Source organism: Etheostoma cragini, chromosome 7 (genome assembly GCF_013103735.1).
Source record: "Etheostoma cragini isolate CJK2018 chromosome 7, CSU_Ecrag_1.0, whole genome shotgun sequence".
Classification (NCBI taxonomy): domain Eukaryota; kingdom Metazoa; phylum Chordata; class Actinopteri; order Perciformes; family Percidae; genus Etheostoma; species Etheostoma cragini.
Genome location: NC_048413.1, coordinates 22,389,836 through 22,407,508, shown reverse-complemented (window position 1 = coordinate 22,407,508; position 17,673 = coordinate 22,389,836). Strand labels below are relative to the sequence as shown.

The following is a 17,673-nucleotide window of genomic DNA, read 5'->3' as shown; positions in this document are numbered from 1 at the left end:
CAAACATTTCTCTTTAGTTAAAGCTACATTTACACTTTAGGATCATTACAAAGTGAGGATGATTTATATTTCCCTCACGCTGGTGATGGGGAGAGGGAACCAAAGGCGCTGCTGGTAGTACAAGATAATGACCAACTGTAGTGAGAGAAGAGATTGACTAAATAAATTAGACACAACATCACTGCATCACCAGTGAGGCATCCTTTTCATTTCAATTAAATCAGAGACAAAAAGGGGAGGGAATTATTAACTCTGGCCTCCAAGTGTGCTGAGAGAATTGGTGGCAAGGCCTGCTTTATGGGTGCCTGCTTCCTGATATGAGAATACAAACAAATTGCAAAGTGTTCTGTAAAATCTAATTATCGCCAAAGACTCTTAAGAAAAAAATGTCCCAGCAACTTTTTAACTGTGTGTGAAAGTGCACTTCTCTGGATAGAAGTAAGTTTGTTTCGGGCTAAAGAGGTAGCTAAACGAAGTCCCAAAATCTCTATCCAGGATTTGTGTATTTTCACAAAACCTTAGCAAAAAGTAAGAAACTTTAAACACAAGGTAAGACACTTTTACACAATATAAGCAATCCATGAAGGGGGAAAACCTTTACTTGTGAAAAACTATTTTGGGGGCAGTTGCAGAGTGCAGGCAAAGAAATAATGTGGGAGGATCCTGCTTTTGAAGTTGCAAATTTCACCTACAGTGGTACTCCTGAGGGAGAGTGGGTTGAATGTGTATAAAAGCAGGGAATGAAAGCATTTTGTGCAAAATATAGAGAATGCCAGACAGAGTGACAATCCAACTAAAAGCTCCCAGTAAGGATGAGAGACTAAAAAAACATCAGGAAATCAACTTGTTATTTCCTGTCTACTTTGAGGGCTCATTCAACTCTCTGTATTGATGTGTCAACTCTAATGGTAAAATCAATGTCATAGTGATGGAAGTGCCACTTAGCATAACCCATCTTCTAAAGTGGAGCAGGTCACAGTGCAGGGGAGGGGCAGACGGAGCATGGGCTCTTCTTTGATATGCATCATCAGCAATGGACTGTGATAGCTTTAAGTGATCAATACAGTGGAGGGGCCTTGACTTCATTAGCTATGGAGCTGGAGCTTTATGTAAAGGCCAGGTCCCCCACAAATATCAGGACTAGTTAAGGACTAGGGTTTAATCCCGGGAAACGTGAATCCCGGGAAATCAGATCAAGACTATTTCCCGATTCCTGGGAAAGGTTATGTCGGGAAACAGGAAATAAAATGAAATAAAAAACGCAAGGAGTGCGCGTCTAATTATGTCATACGGTAACGTTGATACAGGCGACGGTGCTATAATGTAGCTACGATAATAAAGGCTCACTAAATTCATTACGCAGCAGTAATCTACATCCGTGGAGGCGGAGAGAGCTTTTTCTATCTGCGGCCAATTTGTCAAGAAAACCCAAACCACCTGAGCGCAGTCTATTGACGTTCTCTGCTTCTGAAAGCACAGTTCCACAAGAAAAAGAAAGGGCAGAGAGAGAATGCATTGTATACTAAAAGAAATATGTAATCTAAGTTGTCACGAGTTCAATGCAATCAATCAATCAATCAAGTTTATTTGTATAGCCCTTTACAATAGCCGAAAGGTACCCAAAGTGCTTTACAACAAAGCCATAAAACAATACATAACACATACAAAACACACAGATACAATTAAAAGTGCTGTAGTGGTGCAACGCTGCAGGACATTAAATGTATGTCTTTTTGCAGTGCACAGTTGTACATTTCTGTGGGTCGTTTTCTTTCATTTAGTTGAACTTGTATGTGTTTAAAAGAGAAATATGCCCGCCCTGCCCTACTAAAAAAAATGTTTGGTTGACTTAGAGTTATTATTACCGTTTGCAGCCGCATACAAATCTCAACACTCACAGAATGGATTTCGTTAAATAGGAATCATTTGGTTTACTTTAGCACATTTCATTAGTTTCTTTAATGGAGTTCTGTAAAATATTGGTTTTATACGGTTTTGCCGAGATATTCAAAGGACAAGTCACAGAAAATTCACCTGGCATCAATCTGTCTCCATTTTAGAGCAGCAGAACCTCCGACCCTAAGGCCTTTGCTTGAATTTGCGGTTGGAGTTACTTATCAATTGGGAACCAGTTGAACACAACATTTTGTGACGGGGCTAATGCCTTTCACTTGGCAGTGACATTATCGCAGGTATGTGAAGGTACTTCTGCTTTTACCAGAAAACAAGAAGTCAGTTGACTCCAGAACGGATCAGAAAAAAGGAATTAAAAGAACAAGCAGCTACCCGTATTTGTGTACTGTACGCCAGCTCAGCTAGATCCAACAAAAAGGGAAATGCAGGAGCAGCCAATTCATATTCTACTCAGGCTCCCTGACAGAGACAAGATAAATAAATAAAAGAGGTAAGACATTAGAATGGAATAAATAAAAGTGAAGGGCGAAAGGGGGGTCCTAATTAGCTCCTGCTCTTTGATGCGCCTGCCACCCGTGCTGCCTATGAACCTTTCAATTAATACATCCCCAGCTAAGATGGCTGCATCAGCTATTCTCTCTACACTGCCCATCCGTTCATTTTTACTCAATCATGTCAGAAACCAGAGTCTATTTAGTCAAGAGAGGTCTATTGAGAAGACAGAATTCAGTGGTGGTTAGATTAAAGAAAATGGATAGCGTAAGAATAATGTCCAAGGAAGACGGAGAGGAAAAAACGTTACAAGGATTTGAGAATAAAAATTAATGAAGTGATGGAGATGCTGTCGTCAAAGTCTTGTTTGTAAGTGTTTGTAAAAAGAAAACCGAAGAAGAAGAAGAAGAAGAAGAAGAAAGTCAAAGAGGATAAGGGTCAATAATAGGATAGGGAGGAGCAAATGTGTACTGAGATGCAGCCTGAAGATGTTTGGTCAACCAGATTAGTTGTGTCTACATCAGTGGCTCCAGGATATCATTGTGTTACCTCTGATAACATGACCTGTGCAAATGACAACTTGGACATCTATCATCTGAAACAAATCCTCCCTCACTGCCGTGTGTGTCATGGCAAAGATCGAAGATGACAATGGCCTTTGCCAAAGGATGTGGACGGATGTTCCTTTGTTTTCGCTCCATCCATCAGTCTGTTGTTCGGCCTGCTCTTGACGGATGTGACAGCCTGTTAGTCCAAATAAAGTTTCCACGAAATAGAGAGGGATGGAGCGTCACTCCCAGCGGGCGAGGAGGGATGGGGTGTTTGAAGATGGCAGAAGGAGTGAGGAAGTTTTGTTGCCTCAACAGAAGGTTACAAGCTCTGTGATGGATAGACCATGATGGAAAAATCAGCTGATCTCACTCGATGAGCTCTTTTACCACCAAGCCACCTACTTTGCTTTATTTCCATGCCGTTTCATGTCTTTTGGAGCTTGATTGATCCAATATATGCATTGTAAGTAGCAGGGCGTGGACCGTGCATCACTCTGTGATTCTACACTCATAATCTTGTTTATTAAACGTCTATTCAATTAAAAAGGGTCAGTGCCCCTGTAGGTGATGCACTGCTCTCAGTTGCCACTTTCTCAGTGTTGAGAAAAGAAGCTGAGGCCAAGCCTACCCGAGTGTGAAATTAAACAGGTGATAAATTTCCCTGTATGGCCAACAGTGGGAACACTGTCATTTTTCATTACTGTTAAACAAAAGGCGGAAGAAAACAACTTCCATTTTTATGCTCTGTGGCCCCCTCCCCCCCAGCAAGACTAATGAGGATGGTTTTTAAGTCAGGTCTACGTAAGCAAATAAATCATATGTTCCCTTCCTCCCCAGGCTTATCTTAGAAATGAAGTATGAATTTGAGGGGGTTTGTGCACATGTGTTATGTAGAGCTTTGCTGCTGTCTACAATAGAGCCAGAAAATACAGTCGTCTTTGGTTTTATGTTTTGTGACAGACTGCTGTAATAAGCAAGAAATACAATTTATTATTATCATAATTATTGTTGTTTTGCCAAAACGTACCACCCATACATCTAGTTGGGGATAGATGTATCAACAACAAATCCTATTTACAATATGTAGCTAAAGAGAAGCATCTCACAGCCAAACACAGATTTTTATACAGTATAATGTTGGCATGTATTTCCCTTCATTTGACAGAGGACAGTGTAGAATTGGGGGAGGCAAGGCCGAAACCTACCACTGACTTTGTGGTTCAATGACGTGCACAGTACCCACTCAGCTACCAAGGTGCTCCAAAACAGATATTTCAAGGGGAAAAAACAGCAACTTGGTTTTACAATCACACCAGAGATCCTGTGGTGGGTCTGGGTCAGATTTGAAGGGGCTGAAAAGAGCAGGGACAGACACTGGAGAATTCACCCCTGGGGTGAAGTTTATCGATTGCAGACAATCCCATCTCCACCCCTATCTGTGAAAGCATCGGTGCCCCCTTTCAAGAGGAACAATTTTGATGGAGAAGAGTACAAAATGGAGAGAGGAACATGAGTGGGTGGGATAACAGGGAGCAACAGGGAGCAAAATTAAATAAATAAAATAGATTCCATTGTGCAAGCCCGATGGTTTTCTTTGAATCAAAATGAGCAAATGATGAAGAAATAGAACAGAGAGAGAATAAAATCTGAAAAAATACGCCATCAGGCACCACAACCAAAGCATTGGCTTTGGGGAAGTAGAAGAGAGCATTTCTGCCTGAAGAGAACTGAAATAGGACAGTGTTTGTAAAGTAGACGTACGTGTGTGTGTTTGCATCGCAGGCATACAGTTTCGCATTTCTTCATGCTCTACATACAAAAAAGGTCAGCCGTCTCAGTCAATGAAATGATGTTAAATCGACCACAAGAAGCTTTGGCGGTACAATTTGCCTCACAGGCCCTGTGCCAATTCGGTAGACAATGAAAAGAAAAGAATGAAACACATCTGGCTAGCAATCAAAGCAGAAGAGGATTCCTCTCATCTTTATTTGCTTTGTCCTCCATCCATCCCCTCTGTTACTTCATCCCAGCCACCCCTTCTGCTGGCAGGTGTAATGTGATCCCCTTCACACCTTGTCAGAGGATGACTACTTTCATTGTGACAACCCACCCGCCACGGGGGAACGGCATCGCAGCCATCTGCATGACAACCAGAGGTTGGCATGTTGCTCCCCCCAGAGTTGTCCCCAAGACGGGGCAGAGCGAGGGGCTTTTGATATTCTACCTTGGTCTGTCAGCGCTGATCAAGACATTTGCACGGTGAATTAGATCTCATTTATTCAGAATGCAGTGGAACAACAGTTACAGGCGTAAAAAATTGGGATACTCAGATTAAGAGCCATCGGTCTCACACTTAAAAGTATAATTGGATAGAAGGACTCGGTAAAATGTATACTGTAGATTCTCAATTAAAAGCCCAAACAAACCCCTAATAAAAGCAGAGTGAAATTACCTATGCTTTTATAGCTCATATGGTACATTCAGGACAATGTTCATGTGAAACCCCTACCCTTGTTCTCATTCACTGATATACTTCAATCACTTGTACTTTGCTATTATTTTGTTCGGCGTTTAGATACAGTCAGTCAAACTTAACACTTCCTTTAAATATTTCACGTTAAAAGCCTACAAGAAAAAAAGTTGTAGGCTTTCAAGGCTTCTAACATCTGTGCAAGAAGTGTTGAGTTTTATTGGCAGTAGCTTAACACTGAATGTAAGTAGGACCAACAATGATTTGAATCTATTGAGACAACAGTTAAAATGGGGGAAAATCCTAGTTCATAAACAACCACAGCACCTGAATCAAATTAGAGAAAAAGCAGACGAGAAAACAGGGAGGCTTCTTACTAAGATATGACCAGATATAATCAAACAGGGTTGACTACAAATAAATATGAGCCTATGTGCAGGAGAAGTAAATAAATAATTATTTGAGCAGTAGGAGAAATAAAGTACAAAAAATTATGTATAAGCAATGTGACATGGAGGAAAAGAAAAGAAAGAAAACATAAATACACTACCTAAAACATAAACTTTTGCATGATGTTGACTTTGTTTAACACAATCTTGAGTTTTATATGCGAGATCTTGACTTTGACATGGAGAACATTTTTTTTGTCAAAAAAACAAACGTACTGGGACAAACACATGAGATCTCAAGTTTTATTTGAGATCTTGACTTTGACATAGAGGGAAAAATATTTTTTTCCTACACGAAAGTCAAGATCTAGAGTTTATAAGTTGAGATCTCGACTTTATGGAGGTAAAAAAATAAAAGAAAAAAAAATAAATAAAAGTCAAATAAAACATCTCGACTTTCTAACTTGAGATCTTGAAGTTTAGTGTTTGTCCCCCCCCCCCATGTCTCTGTAGAAAACAAACAAGACAGCCAGAGCATAAACATATACAGCTGATCTGAACTCAATCACCCAGAAAAAAATTCTGTCCCTGTAATTGGTTAAGTTGATGACTTTCCCTTCATGTTTTTGCAAAGTTAGCCGGTTGGCATGCTTCTGGTGACATTTGCAACCATTATGAAAATCCACAGATGACTGGATATGCTACCACAGGTCAGTTGATAAAGATGATTACACAATTGCAATGGCTGATTGGTTGACCTAATCACAACTTTCAAAGTCAATTTTCCTACCTTCATCACAGCTGCCGGGCTTCGCCACATCAATTCTCCTCTTCTGCATGCAGGTGGATGTGCGGAGTTCACACTCATTGTTATAGGTGGTGCCATCACTTCCACACACTGGGGAGAAGGCCTCGCCTGAGCACTGTGGACACTCACACTTATTCTGGACACACCGGGCACCCCAGGCACAGACGGTGCTGCCACACGTTTCTAATTTGGTGCACGATGGGTCAATGCAAAAGAAAAAAGGAAAAATTCACGGAGTTGGTTTGATGGATTTCATTCACACTAGACCTTGAATTGCATCTTTGGATTACATATTTAAATGAGATTGCTCTGTTCCTTTACAACAGTAAAGTTCCCTCTTGTTATATTTCCCTCTCCTAAAACAGACATATAATGTACATGTTCCCTTAGTAATTCTCCATCTGTCCAAGTGTTAGATTATGAACTGCCTGCAGCTATATGAGGTTTCTATCGGCCTTTTATTTTTTATATCCACAAGTAATTAATAGCTAGAGAAAAAGAGCTCCATGCATCTCGGTGTGTTTTTTATCCACAGAAATAAAAAAACTTTACTTATGAATGTCACGCATTTAACTTTAACTTTCATCACTTACTGCACTCTCCCTGGCTGACCACTCGGAGGTCCATCTGTTGTTTGCAGGCCCGCACATGCAGCTCACACTCGCTGTTGTAGGTGCTGCCATCGCTGCCACAAACAGGCTGGTGGGACTCAACACACTCCGATGCACACACACACTGCCCGCTCTGGGCATCGCAGATTGCCCCGAAAGAGCAATTGGCACAAGACTCATCTAGATGGAGATAAGGAAGAAGGCAGAGGCTCAGTGTGTGTGTTTCAGGTATTTTTTTACAAGACTTCAGTGGCGGGTCGGAGCTAATGAATACCTTGAAAGTCCGTTTTACACTTTTCATATTTTGGTAAACCTAAATAAATTGGATCAAATGTATTGCATGTCATTAATCTGCAAACACACCCAGTTTTTAATTTTTTTTGTTTCCCCCTTCGCGTGTGCTTGTGTGGGTGAGGTTTCGGATCACCTGGTGAAGCTGGGCATCTAGTTGCAATCACCTCATCAGGCTCCTGTTGAAAATCCCTTAGCTTCCTACAGTCAGCGTCAGATTATTCACTGCCTTCACGTGGTATAGTACTAGTCGGCCAATAATTCTAGAGTGCAATACCAGTTTTCTCGCTTTGACTTGTTGAACTAATGTTGCTTGACTGTTTCCTTCATTTCAAGATCCCCAAGCTTCAAGTGTTGTGCTCTCTTGAGTTTTGATTTGTTGGACTTAGATTACCACGGCTCAAGCCTGCTTACCCATGCTCTCATGCCCGGCTTCGACCTGCCTGGATCAGACCACACCTCCTCTTGCCCTGAGTTTAAAAATCTAAAAACTCAACCTCTAATTGCCTTGTCTGCTCTGTGGCTGTGCCTTGGTCTGCATAACACAATACCTCACAGCAATGCATTTCAATATGTAGTAATTTTACTGTACATATTAACAAAAAAGTAAATCTTTATAGGCACACCATTAACATTTATGCACTTTCTGGTCAATATTTAAGCAGCTTCTATCAAGAATGTTATTGCGGCTCAAAGCTAGTTCTCAGATGCTATTTACAGAGGCAGTAATCATATATTTACTCATAGATTTCTTGGGTTTTAACATTCATAGTATGAACAACAGCCATTAAGTTAATTGGTAAAGATTAGTTGTCTTTTCCTGACAAGCTGTGCTGCTGACAGCTGGTGTAGTGCTTAATGATGCAGTGTAGCAGCACAGATACTAGAAGTGCAGAGATGCAAAGTTTCCATACTGAGTGTAGACTCTAAAAATGAAGTGGAGTCCACCTGAGGCAGATTCAATTGATTTGAAATACTTTGGAAAGGCACACACCTGTCTATTAAAAAGTGTCTGGGTTTACACGCATATATGAGAGCTAAAACCTGAGCCATGAAATAAATAAAAAAAACTCTCCCCAGCTAGAATTGTACTGAGGCATAGGTTTGAGGAGGAGGATAAGGCTGAAATTAAATAACTGAACATAAGCGCTTCAGACAATCTTGTGCAAAAATAAGAGTCTGCAAGAAAAACAACCATCTCTGCAGCACTCCATCAATCAGGACTACATGGGAGGGTTGAGTCAGGACTGAAGCTACGCCTAAGAAAAAGCCACAAGACAGGAAACAAATGAGAAAGCTAACGTGAGGCCTCGTATACAGACGGGGCTTGCAGAAGGTGTACCTCTCCGTCTGACACCAATTACACCTGGAGGATTGCATTAGCACAGCCTGCTCTCACATTCAATTAGGGGCAGGCTAATAACCACTGCTGATTTAGCACTAATTGAGAGAGGCAAGGCTGGGCGCTGGAACATTCCACATTATTATGATTCTGTTTATTGTGCATAAGAGTCTTTCATTTCCTTCATCTCTCTATCTAGGGCTTGCATCTACTCCCTTCTTGGATTGACAGCATTGACACAGAACAGAATATTGCCCGAAGGGGAAATATATTGTTTATTAGTAGACGGCATATTTCTTTGAAGCCATCTATAATTTGACATGAGCGGAGCGTGCAGGACCAATGTGTCCGTTCAACTGATGTGTACTTTTAGTCTAGGGGCTGGTTTGGGTTAGTCACCATAATTCCAATTAAGGGGACTCTTAACATGACAACAGGACAATGCCTCTGTGTAAAAAGTCATGGAATGGTTTTTGCAAGTTTGATGTGAAAGCACTGGGCTGGCCTGTACAGGGCCATCCAACACTTTCACACCACATGAATTGGAACACAAATGCAAGCCGGGCCTCCGCATCAGTGGCAGACCTCACTAATGCTCTTGTTTGCTGGAAGGGTGAAAATCCCTGCAGCCAGGTTTTAAAACCTTGTGGAAGGCCTTCCCATAGGAGTGGATGTTGTTATACTGTTGCTGCATATTAATGCAGTTGTTTATCAATCACAAATGAGTGTAATGTTGGGGTACAAATGCAAGCCGAGCCTCCGCATCAGTGGCAGACCTCACTAATGCTCTTGTTTGCTGGAAGGGTGAAAATCCCTGCAGCCAGGTTTTAAAACCTTGTGGAAGGCCTTCCCATAGGAGTGGATGTTGTTATACTGTTGCTGCATATTAATGCAGTTGTTTATCAATCACAAATGAGTGTAATGTTGGGGTACTCATGTACTTTTGGCCATGTACTTTAAGACTAATAATGACTCAGGCTAAAATATAATCTATTGTCAATTATCAGATGTTGGTCGACACTGCAAGTGGGTTTGGAGGTTTTAGCTGAAAAAGATATAGAGAGGCTTTATAATAGCTTGGGTTTTCTGTGACAAAAATGAAAAAAACATAAAATATAAAAATGGGGGCTACTGTGGTCATGGCTCCTCTCTGGTTGCGGCAGCTATAAATCAGGAAGTAGCGGGGGTGAGTGTTGTCCTTTATCGGGTCCTGTATCCTTCTAGCAGCCTCGCTTCTTTATCAGAGCCTGCCCCTTGCACCTGGCTCTCCACAGCGCCTGATCCTCCAGAAAGCACGTATCGCAAAACAGACAGAAATGTAGGGGAGCTTCAGTTCAATGCCAGAAGCAGAGGGAGAATTGTCGCTATTACTGGTAATGTTAAGATGTCCACTTTCTGTCATCTCAGATTCATCCATCTCACGCTCCATATCACTAATTCTGAGTTTTAGTAAAAAACTGTCCATCTTTCTCTGAAAAGCAGACTTAAAACGTTTAAAAAAAAGTTCAGACTTCAAAGTGAAGATTCTGGCAGGCTAGGTATTACGACAGTTTCTTTAAGTCTCATCTCATTCAAATTCACTTTCATGTCCACCAATGCAAGAACCTCTTTAACCAGAACAATTGCTCTCGTTCTGTCGGATATTCCGCCAGATGTCACTCTTTTTTCGGATGTCCGTTTTCGTGTGTGTCATGTTACCTTCCGTTTTCATTGTGTTGGAAATCTAGACTTGAATGGTTAACTGCTCCTTAGATCTCTGCAGGGTAAATCCAGACAGCTAGCTAGACTATCTGTCCAATCTCAGTTTTCTGTTGCACATCCAGGGGCGTAGCACTAAATTCTGGGCCCCCTCCGTCCGACGCCCTTGTGCACAACTAAAACAACCTTTGAACATACACATGTTTCACCAAAACAAGTTCCTCTACTATTTTGCAGTGGCACCTTGGCTCCACTTGGCACCAAGCGCCGCCCAAGATCGTTGTGATTTGTTTAAAGAAATGCCAATAAACAAGAGCAGGTTTTTCTCCCATCCTGGATTGCTTTGTGGACTAGCCCGACCCTCTTCCATAGCGCTGTTGAGGAAGGTCTAGAAATGTGAGTCTAATGACAGGATAACACAACGAATTTGTGCTGGAATTTATTCAAGGTTGCCTTGAAGCCCCCTGGACCTAAAGTTGGGAGCTGCTGATGTTTATTCTTGCAGTGTGACAGCTTCTCTTGTTATATTTGTGTTTTTGGAAGTGAGAATGAGAAATAGGGGCTAGTTGGTATAAAAGTGGCCTTGAAAGCATGAAGGATTGAGACATTGAGGTGAAAAAACCCTAAAGTCCCTCCAGCTTTGCAGTGTTTTGTTGATATCCTCACAGGGGGAAAAATGAATTGCTGTAGAGGGGGTTTGGGCGGAGTATTACCCTCAGGATTAAGCAGAAGGATGTAGGCTGGATAGAGTTTTGAAGGCTTGCAAACATGCCTGGGTGATAACAACTCCCCTGTCGATGCCTGCCTGGCCAGTACACTATTAACTCTGCCCCCCACTTTCTCTGCTCCTCCTCATCTTATTTACCTCCATCTCGTGTGACCTATATTTCTTACTCAACTGTGTATATCAATTCAAACACCTGTGGGACTGAAAAAAGGGGAATTTGTTTCCTTTTCTTAAATGATTCCAGCACCTCCGCTATCATCTGTTTGAGTAAAGTCATATGAACGAGCTTTTTCTGAGGCGACTGATATCCAGCTGGAGGGTCAATTAACTGAGCACCTCTGCCAGCCCACCTTACAAGGTCGCCCACTACTCAAATGCACGAGGAAAAGTCTCGGAATAATAACAAATGTCACTCATATCGGGTTGCAACTGAGCCATATACTAGATAACTGCTATTTTTCAAGCCCGCAGGAAAGGAAATGAAATTATGGCTGTAGCCAAACGCACGCGCACGCACACGTGCACGCACACGCGCGCACACACGCACGCACACGCGCGCACACACGCACACGAAAGCACGTATGCCCAGTTATTTTCTACTTTGGCATCTCTTAAACTATTGCTGCCCTCACCTGCCTCCCTTAAGCTCATGCTTTTGAGTCTGGAAGCCATAAATCTGACAGCATACGCATTATAGTGCATTTGGGTGGAAATAACAAAACAGAGCCAGTAAAGAAAAACCAAAAAAAATGGCTATTTTGGAAATCTCACCACATAAAGACCTACTTAATGTTGCAAAATGAATATGAAGATGAAAATGTGGCATATAATTCAAGTTTTGATGAAACATTAAAGCAACAAATTAAGACATTTATTGCCAATTATCAGCTCAGAATGACAAACATGAATTCCTCACTTTGTATGCTCTCCTGCACTATCAGGGTAGGGGGTTGGTCAACAACCTGGATAGCACAGAAAAATCTCACTTTATTCACCAGTTTCTTCTGTTGCTCATGCCTTTAACCTTCAAAGGAGAATTTGGGTTGATTACAACACGTAGCTCTGTTGTTTGTAAATTTGGAGTGCGGGCAGTAGCTACACAGTGTTATCCTCCTGCTAGAGTTAGGACCCAACAGGCTAAACTGGGCAAGTTTTAAACGTATTTTTTGCCTCTTAACATGTTCAAAATGTCATTACAAGAGCCTAACCATGTGAAGTAATAACTTCAGAGTGAACACAGTGAATCTGACTGCTGTAGATGTGAAAGAAATGTTTGGAAGTTGTGCTAACTCAGCTGTGTTTAGTTCCTGTGTTGATCCTGCAAGGAGTGCTTAGGGACCGTCTACAAACTACAACACAGAAAAGAGATTTAAACATATTTTCAAAAATAAGCATGTGCTTATTTTTTAAAAGTGCTGTAGTACAACTAGCACGTTACAAGTTATAATTGAGGACATTAAATTGATAGCCTACATATTTTTGTTTCATCTCTTTTCTGTGTTGTAGTTTGTAGACGGTCCCTAAGCACTCTAACTCCCGTCTCAATACTGAAACTAAACACAGCTGAATTAGTACAACTTTCATGCATTTCTTTAACATCTACTAGTCAGACTCACTGTGTTCATTCAGAAGGAATCACTTCACATGGTAGGCACTTGTAATGAAATTTTGAACATGTTAGGAAGCAAAAAACACGTTTAAAACCTGCCCTGTTTAAGCCTGTTGGGTGCTAACTCTAGCAGGAGGATAACACGGTGTAGGCAGCACCGATTGTTTTTGTTTTTCTCTCTACTGACAGCACTCCACTTTTACAAACAACAGAGCTACGTGTTAAAATCAACTGGAATTCTCCTTTAATTTGGATACTTCCAACAGCACCTGAAGGCAGCTTATCTTCTTCTCCTCTCTCTCCCTTTCTGCTCCATAAACATGTATAGTATATTACTTGGGGGAATAGCCTGTGATAATTAGGTGAGATAATAGCTTAAGTCAGTCAGATGTTATGCTGCTGAATGAGGCCCAGTAAAGCTGTGCAAACAGCCCAGAAATAACCCACATTATCATCGCCATCATTCCTCGGCTGGTTCGCGCCTGGCAAGCCAATGCCTCAGCATTTTTATGGCACTATTGCGCTGACACAGGCCTGTTTCCTCTGGGAGCCAAGAACCATCCATAGTGCTGGATTACAGACAGGGCCCACCACTCCGCCAGCTCGCTCTGCTTCTCGCTTTTCAAAATAAAGACTATTCATTACCGCAGAGGGACCCCGGGCCAACAGACCTGCCGTCTACCTGCGGTGCAGCGCACCAAATTGAGTCAGCCCGCCTGTCCACCGACCAAACACCGCTCTCGCTCCATTTCCTTTTGGCATATATCCTTGCGCTGGATTTCAATTTTCAGAAGGCTGGGAGGGTAAAATGACAGATGCAACCCACGGGCAGGCAGAGAGGGAGCGTAGGGCCTCTCCAACAACTAACCCTGTCATCTTCTCAGTACAGAAAGAAACTACTCAATTTACAAAACAATCGGACCAGCTCGTACAAAGAAACTCGACCCGCAGAGGCCAACTTTTTTTAAAAATTGTTATAGTCTTCAAAATACGCAGGAGGAAAATCTATTGTTAAACAGTAAAACGGAGTAAATAAGGTAACTGAGTCAGTTAGGCCAAGGGGCTGAAACCACTGAGCCTTTGCCCAGTGTTTGTGAAAGGCAAATGGCTTGATGGTAGACAAGGAAGAATACTCAATCACCAATTAGAGTCCATGGCAAAATTGGCCTTCCAAAATAGCATTTAGCCATCAAGAGTATTCACAAAGTGAGTTTACCAAACTGTAGAAATCTGTCCATATGTGCCTGCCTAGTGCATCTGAAGTTATTTTTACCACTTGAAGCTCTGCTGTCGCTGGTGTACTAATGACTAGCTGGTACTCCGACACTGCAGGACAAAGCCAAGAGACTCATGTAGCCAATTATAGTCAAGTACACTCTGCAGTCCCTTTTATCAGGAGTAAAGTGCATTTTTACTTAAATGTCAAAACAGGCAGATTGGAGTCTTGGTGTTGGTAGAGAAGGGCTGAAGGAGAGCAGGAGGGAAGAGATAAAGAGTAATGGACGAGGGATAAGAAAATTCCTTAAGAGACCAGTTGCTGTATTTAGTGTAGTTTGGACTTTGTTGGATATAAATTTGAAGCCCGAGGGGTCACTATGAATATAATTCCATAAGTGATAATTGTTAATATCTGTGGATCGTAATTTTGCTTTGGGTAATGTAGCACTATTAATTAATTTGAGCTTAATTATATTCCACAAGGAGAGATAGTTCCCTACCTGTGAGCCATAATTCACACATTTTATAGTGATTTCATGACATTTACTTAGTGTAATGTGACTGTTGTGCGGCCACTCACCACAGGGTCCTTTGTGTTGGATGTGAATGGCCTTCTGCAGGGCACAGCCCATTGCTCGCATCTCACAGGGGCTGCCGTAGCTGTGGCCGTCGGATCCGCACACTGGGTCTGACGTTTGCGGGCAGGCCTCAGGGCACTCGCACACCGGCTCGTTGTTCTTGACCACGCACACCGCCCCATGCTCGCACATCTTGTCCAGGCAGGGGCTTGGTATGCTGAGATCTGAAGGCCAACCGACCAAGAGATATAGAAGTTAGTTAGATGAGATATACTGAACTGGGTAGATGGGAAGAATACAAAGTAGAGGTTGGAGAAAGGTTTGGGGGGCTAGGTGACAGGGAGGTAAGTTACATGGGGAACTGCAGGTTTTGTGTTAGAAAAAGGGTTTGGGGGAGGAAAGGAGATATGATGTAGTATGCAATACAGCCCTATGTCTGTGACATCTCTACTTCCTCAGCTTCCTATGTCATTTCCTTGCCTTTGTGCCTAACCTTATGTATCCTGAATCTTTGAAGAGTCCGCGCCATCCGGTGGCATGAGGACAGCGGATAAAAACATGGCCCTGTAGCACAATAGAGATGAAACAGCCTACGAACAATGGTTGCAACGCCTTTTTTTTCTTTCCAGGCGACCAAACGCCTGGATTAATTGAAGTTCCCAGTGTGCCCCTTCAAAGGCTGCCATTTGCATCTCAGTGAGAGCCACCGCTTCCTCCAAAGCCAGTTGAACTGACATGGAGGAGTTAGAAAAAGAAGAGTGTGGGTGAGAGAGAGCGAAAATATAGAGAATGGTGAAAGAGAAAACAGGCGAAGAGAAGAAAGAGCCCTGTGCTTAATAATTCACAAAAGGCAAGCTCCTAGGCAGAGGCAGATATGAAATGTGAACATCACAGAGGGGTGTCTGCTTCAGTCTCTCTCTCTCATGCACAAGCTCCAGCATGACTTCATTAAAACCAGGACTGGATTTTGCATGTATGATTCTTGGTAGCGGCAGTTGGGTGGAGGCTGGGCTGATACAGTATAACCTGATCATGAGGTAGCGGAAACCTGAAAACAAGCTATAACATTTCTTCATCACAGCCTCTCATCCTGACTCAATCAATTTTTTACAGCTTCATGTGTCAATGGAAATATGACATGGCATTGTGTATACTGTGACATTTTCCTATTTACATGGTGTGATTTGTATAGTCACAGCAAGGCCTGAGCATGAGACACAGCCATCTTCTAACCGTATATATACTGGGAACTATTTTCAGAAGGCAAAGCACAGCTACTTCTGCTAATTGGGCGGAGTGATTTGCTTGCATCACCTGAGAAGCTCCTTGGTGAGGAGCAGAGAGTTTGCCCAGAGTTCACTCAGAGGTAGAGTAGTAATCACTCCGCCCAAGAAGCAATGTTTCACCTTCTGAGAAGTTTGCAGTTTGTATTCGGTTAGAAGATGGCTGTGTCTCATGTGACCTTCTTATTTGTACACGCTGTGACTATACAAATTACAACGTGTGTAAATAGGAACATGTTTGCATTATTTTGACACTTCACTTGATTTAACAGTGCAGACTGGCTCACACACACAAGACACTGACAATGGTAAGCCTTTTTTCTCCCGCAATGCTTTTTTGAAACACTGGGGCAGAATTATGCCACCTTTGCTTAGTTCTGTGGAAAATAAGCAAGGCCGGCATGACAGGGGAACTTTATTGTGAACATCTCTATGTGAAAGGAGTTTCAGATGAATGAGGGTGTTTCTTCAGATCAGTGGAAAAAAGCCAACTGAGGCATCAAATTGTTTCTGATGGAAAGCTCTCAAAGAGGTGCATTTTACAGCCAAAGTCAAGCCAACTTCTTCCTTATCTAGTCTACCTTTTAATTTAGCTTTTTGTTAAGAGGGTTGGGGGTGCTGTTGTGGAAACTGCCCCTTGTAATGATGCCACCCATGGCTCCATCATTAATGTGACCATTATGGGATTAGATGGCATCACAGGGGGGCAACTCGTGGTGCTTAGAGCCCCATGATTCATTTATAAGCTGAGAATCATTCAGTAGTGCCTCTGATGCTAGGGTAAATGATCAACTGATAACACAGACGGAGGCAATTAGCTTGTTTTACTCTGATTGAGACGCTGGAAGGGGAACATTGGATGAGGATCAATGTCACCTGAACATCTTAAAATGAAATTGTATGGACCATCTTTCCAAATGATGACAGAAACTGAGGTATAGCTATTACAATTGCAAGTGGATTCTGTCCTGTTTTTTTCTCTACCTCCTCCTAAGTTTTGGCTGTAATTTAACAAATCTTTTGGGATCTCGACCACGGACACAGTCACTCGCATTTTGATGAGTTTTTTCAGATTAGAAGGAGGAAAACAGCTATGGATTTTTGTTTTGCTGCCAAGTAGCTGCTACTTCAAAAGAGCTTGGCGGTGCCACATAAATATGTAAGTTATTCAATGCTGCTCAATTTGGTACGGCTTTAAAAAAACAATTGATTCCCTGTGATGTCTTTTCAGTCGTAAGCTTGTGATCTGAGCTTTACTGTACAACCTTGGCCTCCATAAAAGTTCACCAGCCCCCTTCCCGAGGACAGGCTCCTAAAACACAACTGCAGCCTCTGATAACGCCTTAGTCTCCCATTCTCTTTGTTTCATAAAAAAGATGAAAGAAAATTCCCCTCCAAAACTAATTTTTTATCACCCTCTAACTCTGGGGGGCAAAACTTCTTCCTGATTTATTAACTGGAGAGGGTGTTAGAAAAGAAAACCCAAGACAAAACTCAATAATAAAAAAAAAAAATCGTATGACACAGTTAAAAAGCTGTCTTTTTCTCTCTCTTGGTTGCAGGCAGAAGCTTTGAAATGACAGCCTGTCACAACTAAGGCTTGTGGGATGGCGTTCACAAGCCAGTTCCAGCTCTTTTTCTCTCCCTAGTCTTCTCCCAGACACTTAAATACATATTTTTCATGCATGTATC

The 17,673-nt window shown here is 42.0% G+C and overlaps 1 protein-coding gene and 1 long non-coding RNA gene across 11 annotated transcripts in view; one reads left to right on the top strand and one right to left on the bottom strand.

The window, feature by feature from the left end:
* agrn (agrin) overlaps positions 1–17,673 on the bottom strand; it is a 247,669-nt gene that overhangs the window by 52,056 nt on the left and 177,940 nt on the right. For all 10 annotated transcript variants that reach the window (XM_034877728.1, XM_034877730.1, XM_034877733.1 and 7 more), the window contains 3 exons: positions 14,701–14,922; positions 7,218–7,415; positions 6,607–6,807 (listed from right to left, as the gene is read on the bottom strand). In XM_034877728.1, coding sequence (XP_034733619.1) covers positions 6,607–6,807; positions 7,218–7,415; positions 14,701–14,922 — 621 coding nt within the window. The remainder of the gene's footprint in view (positions 1–6,606; positions 6,808–7,217; positions 7,416–14,700; positions 14,923–17,673) is intronic.
* Positions 330–16,078, top strand: LOC117948203. The gene is made up of 3 exons (XR_004657398.1): positions 330–341; positions 3,505–3,509; positions 15,908–16,078. It is a non-coding gene; the product is annotated as an uncharacterized LOC117948203 (long non-coding RNA).